The following is a 10,000-nucleotide window of genomic DNA, read 5'->3' on the forward strand; positions in this document are numbered from 1 at the left end:
AATGTCTGCGCATGAGTCGCGCGATATGCCACGTGACGCGTTTCCGGGACTATCATTGGCTCTCGTGAAAAAAACACTCCCGAGAAGAACAGAAAAATGGCTGCGGTTTGGGTATCGGTAGGTTGTTGGTTTCCGTTCTTTTTCGAGCGATCAAGGCTAGTTTTAACGCCAGTTTCAAGTGGAATGTATTCTTAGAGAACGTACTTGTAGTGTAAAACGTTTGAAAGTCCAATCCAACCAGCATCCTCGGAAAATTTGCTCCTGGAAAATTTTATTTCGTGGGATAAGAGCTGCGAAACAGGTGAGTTTTTTACGCAATTTTTAATGTGGAAAGTTTGTTGCCACCGGGTACAAAAAGTTACTGTAATGTGCAGAAAGGAGGATTCCCAAGGTTTCCGTTCATGTGTGAATTGGCTTGTACCAGGTGGCAAGGAAATGGCAATATTGTCCAACGTGAAGGTTATTTTTTTCTGCGTTACACCTTACGATCGGCACCTCTACATTAATGATCAATGATTCGATCAGATGTGAATTTGATTTTGAATGTGATTGTGTCATTGGGAACGTAACCCTAGCTAGTATCAAATATTTTAAATAGCTGCTTTTAAGGTCATTTACCCTTTTCTGGTGAAGGTCTAAGTTAGTATACTTTTTAGCAGTCACAACTCAACGATCCTTGCGTTCAAGTAGTTTCCAAGTGATGGTCGGATTTGCAATGAATTCGAGTTTAAAATCAAAATCAAAATCCATGTTAGTTAAAATAATAATTGGAAGAACAGAATTGTAGGTACAGATGTATATAGATATCTATAGATTCAGGTTCGTGACTGTTTTTGAAATCTATTGTTTTCCGGAAGCATTAATGATGTAATTTTGGTTTTAGGGGACTGTCATGTGTTGTTGGATCAAGGAAATTCTGTTTTGAGTCAAGTATGGTTGACAGTGGATAGTTGTTCCTGAAAAGGCTGAAAGGAAGCTTTATTGCCTTGGACTTTTTTTTGGTTACACCCCACATGTTTGGTTTTTTCTTAGATGGCAAAATTTATTAATATATTATGTGATTTGGAGCTGCAGCTAGAAACAGTGTCCCATGCATAAGGTCGCATTGGATTTGATGGCAGTAAAATAACTGGTAAAAAATATGTTTAAAGTTTTTATCATAACTTCTCATCTTGATCCTGCTGGACTTCAAACATGCTCTACCATTTTGCACAAGGAACTTGTCAATCAACCGTTACCTTTTGGTGTATTTGCAATATGATCTTTTGGATAGCAATTGATTTATTTTTCTTATTTCTTATTTGTAGATATCCTATGTCTGTCACATACTGTAGTTAGTTTTAAGCTTTTATGTCCTGTAGTGTATCTTTATTATAGTTAGCACATGACCCCACAAGCATGTGTTATTGCTTTAATATTGATTGTGTTTGAATAAAGGATATTGTTGTCTTGTCTTGTAGATAATGCAAAACAGTCTCAGTTGTATTTGCATTATTTCTGAATGTTACTTTTTTGAAGGGCAAACCATTAAAAAGTGCACAAAGTTTGCAGGAGTTCAGGAAAAATATTCAAATATTCATTGATTTGAAGTTCCTGAAGCAGGTAAATCTTGAAGAGTTCTAGCAACCATATTTGGAATATACGGCTTTTCTATTTGGGAATGTTCAAGTCCACAGAATTCATTTTCTTTATGTTGAGAAGTACTGTAAGACTGTTGACTCCATGGGGTTCCCCATTGACGAGTAAAATCGTCTGGTGTTAGACAGAGCAAAATACTCTGGCTTTAGACAGAGTAAAATACCAAGTATGGCCGGTTTAGGGGTGAAAGGGTTAATTAATTAAATTCCATCATTACTTTGACTTTCTTTTTCTTCATTTGAACGAAAACAAAGTGTTTAATCATCACCTCCACCATTGCTATACAACTGCATTGGCTTTTAGAACAAAGTATCAAAGTTGAAGCTGGTGGCTCAAGGGGAAAACTTTGCAAAAGTTAGGTTAAAAATACTTTTATGGTATTTGAGTATTATTGTAGAACAAATTTGCTTAATATCATTAAAGTCATTAAATCAATGAGAATCCAAACATGAGGATGCAGTTTGCTCAGGAGGGGTCCTTAAAGGTAACAGAATCTTGTTTTTTGTGGATGTAGGCTAAAGAAATCTGACCCCTTAGAGGAACCAGTTCTAAATTGACAAATGACTGGCATTTTATAATTCATAAGTAAAAGTTATTTGCTCTCTTACCAAATTGTTCTACAGTTCCATTCATTTTTCAGATTGATAGCCTTAAATGACTGCAGCAACTCTGCCAGCTGTTTGGTCTCAGTATCATAAGCAGTACAAAACCACAAATTTTTCTCCAAAAAGGAACAACAAGAACCCCTGTCATTTTTGCAAGGGAATCCCCCTTGGGGTAGTTTGTTCACTTCACCACCATTGTTTAACACTATCCAAGGACTAAAGCAAGGATGGAAATTGATTACAGCTTAAATAAATTGGACCACTTTTTTTACTTCTGACACTTACTGCATTCAACTTTAATTTATTCATCCTTTGAAATGGTAGGAATGATTTCTATTATTTACAGCAATGGCTAAAAATTCATTGCATCTAATGTTGAAATACATTGTATTTTTTACATATGATTTATGAGTCAATGAGTTAGTGCAGTTACCCTAACCCATAAAATGAAAGCTAAAATTTAACCTAACCCTGCTTAGGCCTGATCACTGAAACAAGGGCTTAGGCTTAATCAATAAATTATTGCTAATATATAATACTGACTGTGTGTCTTATTGACTAATTGACTCATAAATCATGGGACCTCTTTACATATGGAAAGGTAACAGGAGTTATTTCTGTGAAGTCTTATCCAGAAAACTGCAACATGGGATTATGCACCTTTGAAATGTAGCTTTGTATGCTTTTGCTCAATGTCTTTGAACAATTATTACAGAAAATTATACGAAGTTATGGTTTTTTTAAAAGTTAAATCTAATGCAAGGGGATTAAAATTATTGAAGCAGCTGTGTTGCAACCAGAGTCCGCAAAGAGAGGTTAAATAATTTGTTGTCCTGGAAGTACTTAGTAGGCCAGCATGAAATCTGTGAAACGTTTTGGAGGGTGGCACTGAATCACCTTCAACAAGTTTTCTAAACTTTGAAGATACCTAATTTTATATCCTCCTGCTATTTTATTGCTAGAAGATAAAATCAATTCCTGATTAAGTATTTTTGTTGTCAATGTGGTGAAAGTGCCTTATTAGCAGTTAAGTAATATTTTGTTACAGTAAAATTCTCCCTGCTAGTAAGCTGGATTTCTGAATCAAATTCTCAACTTACAATGTTGTTGTTTTGGCTATTCAGAGTTAACCTAATCTGTGTTTATTTCTATAATTTGGAGGGAAGCAAACAATTGGCATTTTGCTTGGAACAACTATAATATATAATTGCAACTAAAAGGTTTCCTTCTAGTGTACCCAATATGAGGTGCTATGACATGGTTATTATTACTGCTAAATTCACTTTAAAATTTATTTTTGAACGACTGAAATACATTTCTAAATTTTCCCCTTGGTCTTAATAAATTTTCCTCTATGGACCACTTGAATGGCAATTTTAACAACTTAATTTTGAAAAAAAAAAGCGAAAATCTCACATTTTCTGTTAGATGCGGGCCCCCGCGGAAACATCGTGTAACTATTTAGTTGGAAGAGAAACCATTTGGAAATTTAGTGGTATCTTTTTTGTTCCACTTTTTGAAAGATAAACGCATGAATTGAAATCAAGATGGTAGTCCATTAGCTGGTAAGCTCCACAAACGAATTTCCAATCGAACACTGTCACAGCAACCGAGACTCGCGTTGGCCTTGAAATTTTTAAAGAAATTTCCCTCGTAGCACTGTTGGCTCAAAAGAGAATCTCGATGGCACAGAAACGCACTATGCAGTCAAACGTTCGTCCGTTTTACTGGCCTGAAACACAGTCTTTTTATTGTCGACGGAGATCTAATAAACACCGAATGGCAGCCATGTTTAAATTGAGGTATTGAAGTCACATGACAAGCCCTCGACCAATCAGACATTTTTCGCCAGTGAAGACAACGTCAGGTCACAACTTGTTGTACATGCGCAGTGACATCTCGAAAGAAATGTCACGTTTCCGGTTGCCGTCGTCAGGCCGGCGACGTCTGTTGCTTAAGGTGCCTAATGTCATCTCAAACAGTCCTTCTCAGGACTACACTCACCCGGACGATCGTACTTTACTTAATGACTTAATTAAAGTATGTCACGATGTCACTGAAATGTCGTTATTTTTGTTTATACTTAAAAGCTCGCCCTCTTTGGTGGTATTTAATGTGAAGATTGATGCGGCCACATGAATTCTATTCATAGAAACTAAACAGCCCCCCAAAATGAATCACCTTAGAAACAACAGCATCCTGCAACTTGCCAAGCCACTGATAAAGAAAGGGTGCTTCAACGTGTTTTTTAGAAGTGCTACCAAACAGCGACTTCTTTAATGTAAGTGATGCACCAAGCTGAAATGGAAAGGGATTTTGTTTAAAATATGTCAAGTAAACAAGCCTAGTTCACTAGAGTTCATGTTAAGCTAATGGCACATACAGACAGTCTCGGGTTGTTTGTATTCATTACGAAAAGGCATTTTGGTAGATTAGGTTGAAATGGCTGAAAAACTGGAGATGGCAACTGCCTCCATGTTTGCATGATTTTTACAATCTGCTTGAGAATAAACAGAACCCTTGATCAAATAATCCTATCATGATAATAATTGTTGTGAACCTATGACTCTATAATTACCAGGGCACAGCTGAGACTTTAGGGGCTTTAAGGCCACTAAACTATGGTGGCGTGACAATGGTTTTTGCAATGACAAAGGGTGACAACTTACACCGTTGTGCATGCATGGCTTCCGTAATGGAAAACTCCACTTCCTTTCTGGACAGGTGACTAACCTCTTACTAACTGAGCACGAGGGCCGTACTGGGGAATATTGGTGCAGGTTGTGGCAGTACTGACAGAACGCTGCAAGGTCCATACAAAAATGACCAAGGGCCAATATTCCTCAGTATGGTCACGAGAAAGTGAGGTTAGTAACTTGTTTATTGTATGGCATCATTTCTTCGAGCAATCGGACACTTCTACAGTTGGTGAATGTTTGTCATCTTTGTCTTCTATCAGTGAACTTTAAACGGTAACCTCTTACAATGTACAGTAAAACTAAATTCCACTTGCTATAATTGTACTGTTGTGATGAAAAAGTTAAATTCCGCTTTTTAAAAACTTTTTGTTTCAATCAACTTGAATTTCCTGGAGAGAGAAAAAAAGTACAGAAATGGACCATTTCCATGGTCATTAATGACCTGTTACAACCCGACCAAAAACCAGCCAATCAGATTGCTCCATTTTGACTGAGGATTGTTTGTGGCAATGCCATAATTATAATAAAATCTGGGAATACCACATGCTGTGTATCTTTTTGAGTCAGGTTGGTGTTGTGGTCGTTATACCCACATCATCCACCTGTGGGCTAAGTTTCAGTCAATTGCAACCTCACTCATGGGGTTTTCTCTGGGTACTTTGGTTTCAATGGACTCCCAGCTACTAGTAATCGTGTCTGACGGTGACGCTGTGCTCTGAGATCATACACGGAACATATAGTGGTTGCCAGAGGTACCTCATATGTGGTTTGGCTTGATCTTGTCACGTTACACTCTTTGCAATTCAGTCCCTTAGACTGTAAAGATGAGTGATTTGCAGGGCCAGTTGCCAGTTTGTTTGTTTGTTTGGGACCACAATATGAGTCATAAGTAACATAATTATCAGTACCTTAAATTATCCAGTGGTTCCCCTGCAAGATATTCTTACCTCCCCTGAGGGAAAGACATGACACCATGAGGACAGTTTGACATGGCTTTCATGAAGGTGAAGAAGTGAGGGAAGGAACTTCCATTCAGCCATGTCACATTGGGCTTTCAACAAGTTGCTCAGAATGTCAACTTCATAACTAATGAAATGAATAAATCATGGTCAATTTTGTGATTAAACAGGCTCTTCACTACTGTTGTTCAGAGATGTTTGCCTTCAATTTGCTCAAAAGTGGCCTAATGACCAAACTGTCAAGCCTTCTTGTAAATTAAATGTGAGCATTCAGTACAGTATTTAATGGCCAGCATCTTTTTTCACAAAAATTTCATTTACTAGGTGTACAAAACTTAAAAAGATATAAAATGTGGAATTGGAAACATCAAAACATTGTAAAATTCCCTGCTGGCAGAGGTCTATTTTCTTTTTGCATTCACTTGGCTGATGAGTACAGCAAAAGAGACGTCTGCCATTGGTTGAAACTCACTGCCGTACACAACATTAGACTCTTCAAACCACATGCCATTCCCCATGATGTGTTTGCTGACTGTGACTTGAGCATGCTGTGTTCTGTGTTTTATTTATTTATTTATTTATTACAATTTAATAGCATATTTACAAAAAAAAAAGTAATAAAAGAGAAAAAAAAGGCCATAAGGATTATTTGTAAAAGAGTTGCGTGACCCCATATAAAAACAAATCACCCCATAAAAATTACACAAATTACAATAAACTCACTAAAAAATGTAATAATATTTACAATTTTGTTACAAATTTAATAACACTAGCTTTAAACTTGTCAACATTGCATGCCAAACAGACCTCAAGAGGCAAACTGTTCCATTCATCCACAATCCTGTAAAAGTACGGTAACTGTTTTTAAGTACTAGGAATTTGTCCTGGCATATTTCTTTTTTAACGATTTAGTATCAAAAAATAAATGTCTCAGTAAGTAACGGTCCTCTTGGCTATAAAAATCTAAGAATTGAGAAAAGTCAACACCTAAATGGCCATTGAGAGCCTTAAACAAGAAGGTAACATCAACAACGAAACGTCTTTGCTCAAGCGTTAACAGATTGAGTTTACGTAGACGGACATCGTATGGTTCATTTGATTTACAGTAATTCCACAGTTAAGTGACAATTCAGTCAATAAGTTACTAACCGCTGCGCATGCTCAACACAGTGAGTTTTGACCCATAGCAGAGGTCTCTTTTCCCATACTTGGCAGCCCAGCAAATGCAAAAGAAAAATAGGCAGAGACAGAGTAGGGATATTCTTTCTTGTCAGGGCTGTCAATAGGTTTTGAGTAACATGTTTAAATTCATACATTAGATTCAAACAACCTAATTGTTGCCTACTGGTCCATTACATGGATTTCAACTACTATCGATTTTATAGGCTTGACATATTCTCTTTTACTCATTTTTATGGGGTGTTGATGTTTCTTGTATTGTGTTGAGTTAGTAAGAGGCTCTGCCAGGGTAAATTCCGACAAGCGACATGGCCTAAAAAGCAGCGACAGCACTTAAAGTGGAATCGTGACAAAAAACACCCTTTTGTTAAATATCCCACAGCAACGTGAAACATTGACAAAACACTGACATGAGACCTTTTCAAAATTCAGACAATTGACAAGCGACAAACGACACGGGATCCCCCCCCCCCCTCCCTGCCCCGGCAGGGCCTCTTGTTACTGTGAGACCTTGCAATGATAATAATTATTGGTAAAACAGACCTGAAACTTGATTTGATTGAATCCAAAATTGGATGGTGAAAGCCTTTGTTATGTCTGCAAATTTACATGAAATTGTTATACTTAGCAGCCTATAATCTGAGAAACATGACACACAGAAAAAAAGCAATCTCAAGCAGACTGTTCGTTTGAAATGCCAACATACATCACTTGTCACTTAAATTGTTAGTGCTCAGGTTATCTTTCGTATTTAGGTCAGTGTTTGATGTTTGACATTATTCATGGTTATTTGCTATTTTTCTCTCGCGTTCATTTATAGCCATAATTTTCTATTAGTTGTAGGTAAATTAGTTTTTCTGTTTATTCCCTTTTTTTGGTTTGAACCACATCTTACAGTCATTTTTACACCAAGTTAGCGTCACCATTGGCTATAATTATAAAATAATTAAGGATAGTTATATGCACACTTTCAGTGGTCAATAGCTGTGTTTAGATGGAAACATGGCTGTGACATCACACGAATTTTGATTGGTTATGTATTGTCAGACACGCGTTTTGATTGGTTGGTAAGAAATATGAGCATGAGTCAAGAAAACAGATGTTTTAATCAAGAAGTAAAAAAAACCCAGCTTTTTCCTTCATTTGTTGAATTATCTTTGAGGAATATTTTGTAAAAACAATAGAGGACTTTTATTTGTCTACAAATACACTTGCCTTTGGAGACGATGTGTGACGGGTGTGCGTTTTTGTCTTTCAACTTGAAGATTGACTTCATCTTGCAATGTTTGCCACATGATGAATAAGTTGAACCTCCATTTGGTGTACGTGTTAAGTTTCTTTAAGAAGTTTCTACTTTCCACTTCATTTGTGTTGCGGAAAGGAAAACAAATTCCGATTTTAGGTCTTCCATCGAACCAGTGGACCGGAATTATTGTGAAAGACAAAATGCTCCGCTTTGATTTACATGTGTTTATTGGTAGTTCTCAGCTATAGTTTCTACACGTGGCATTTGGGCCACAAAGATCACAATGAAGTTATTTATCATACCTTCTGCATATCTCATCAATCATATTTGAAAAGTCAGCACAATTAACATTGGATGATGAACTCATTGTTGCCATTGCTTCATAACTGAGAGGGTTCAATGTTAAGGGTAATGAATTTTACTTCACTTCAATAACTGCAAGTTATACTTTTAATAATTTATGGTCTCTTTTAAGCTCCTTTAACGAGAAAAAAAGATATGCAATACATGCACCTAAGCATGTCTACAGCAAAAGTTTATTAGCGTAACCTTAACCCATTCGCACCAAGTGCCCACAATCAACAAGTAAAATAGTCTGGCATTCGAGACAGACTGAGAGTCAAAAATCTATAAGCTGGCCTCTCTCTCAGGAGGGATAGTGTTTAAGGGGACCTAGTTTTTCAGTGTACCTGAAAGTTGTTAATATTATTATGCAAAATGAGTGTAAATTATCTTGACTAGAGGCAGTGAATTTAATAACAAATTATGGTGTGGACAATATTAATTATTGTCAGTGATGTATGGTACTGTGTTGCTTTCAAAACCAAAACCAAAAAGTTTCTTCACTCTGGTTTTGTGCACACAGATCATTATGAATTTTTGGCCCTATTTATAACTGAAGGGAAAAAATGAACCACACATCCTGATCTTCCTTGAACCTTTTTCTTGAACTGCTGCTAAGAGTTTTTGCGCTCATACTTGACAGCTCTGCTTTGTCCTGGAAATCTTTGAGTTGTGCTCTTAAAACTATTAAACTTGGACCTGATATTATAATACTATAAAACCTACCGTTGTAACAATTAATTTTATTGACCACATCGTCTACTGGTTAAATTTGCCTGCAGATACTTGAGAATCAAATCCAGCTCTGATCACCCCCTGGATACGACTTTGGTGATCCTAACACACGCCACCGAGAATACCCAACTGCTCCCATCTTACCCTTTAATTAAAGTTCATTTTCAAAAATAATAATTCATTGTAACAGCTATTTCTATGTGGCACCAAAGACTGCAAGCTTTAAAATTAATACTACTGTATATAAAAATAACTTTCGTTGAATAACATGAAAAGATACAAGTTGATTAACTCTTGTCTGGCTTGCACAAATTGACATAAGTGTCTGCACAGTTCAGCCATTAAACTTCCTTCCACTGGGGATCCAAAAGCTGCAGTAGTGTGTACTGTTTCCTCTATTCTTTTCAATTCTGTTGTAAGAGACTTGAAACTGTCTCGTACAGACTGTGAACAGGACAAACACATCCTTCTCAATGTAAAGAATGCTGTTGCATGCACGATTAGTATTGGATACTTAATCCTTGGCACATACTCCGGGATCAAGTTTTGATGAATGCAGTAACGAAAATTACTATATGGCTAGTGTTTCTGGCCGAT

General features: G+C 36.7%; 1 protein-coding gene and 1 long non-coding RNA gene across 3 annotated transcripts in view; one reads left to right on the top strand and one right to left on the bottom strand.

Annotated features, from left to right (window-relative positions):
* Nucleotides 1-1,471, top strand: part of LOC138031311 (uncharacterized) — a 1,533-nt gene extending 62 nt beyond the window's left edge. Inside the window, exons 1-2 of the long non-coding RNA XR_011128234.1 lie at nucleotides 1-301; nucleotides 884-1,471. The exon at nucleotides 1-301 is cut by the window's left edge and continues 62 nt beyond it. This is a non-coding gene — a long non-coding RNA (uncharacterized lncRNA). The remainder of the gene's footprint in view (nucleotides 302-883) is intronic.
* Nucleotides 1-10,000, bottom strand: part of LOC138031307 (KICSTOR subunit 2-like) — a 26,397-nt gene that overhangs the window by 11,479 nt on the left and 4,918 nt on the right. For both annotated transcript variants that reach the window (XM_068879016.1, XM_068879017.1), the window contains exons 4-8: nucleotides 9,684-9,847; nucleotides 8,629-8,712; nucleotides 7,624-7,677; nucleotides 5,890-6,028; nucleotides 4,425-4,541 (exon numbers count right to left, since the gene is read on the bottom strand). In XM_068879016.1, the coding sequence (XP_068735117.1) occupies nucleotides 4,425-4,541; nucleotides 5,890-6,028; nucleotides 7,624-7,677; nucleotides 8,629-8,712; nucleotides 9,684-9,847 (558 nt within the window). The remainder of the gene's footprint in view (nucleotides 1-4,424; nucleotides 4,542-5,889; nucleotides 6,029-7,623; nucleotides 7,678-8,628; nucleotides 8,713-9,683; nucleotides 9,848-10,000) is intronic.

This window comes from Montipora capricornis, chromosome 14 (genome assembly GCF_036669925.1).
Source record: "Montipora capricornis isolate CH-2021 chromosome 14, ASM3666992v2, whole genome shotgun sequence".
NCBI lineage: Eukaryota > Metazoa > Cnidaria > Anthozoa > Scleractinia > Acroporidae > Montipora > Montipora capricornis.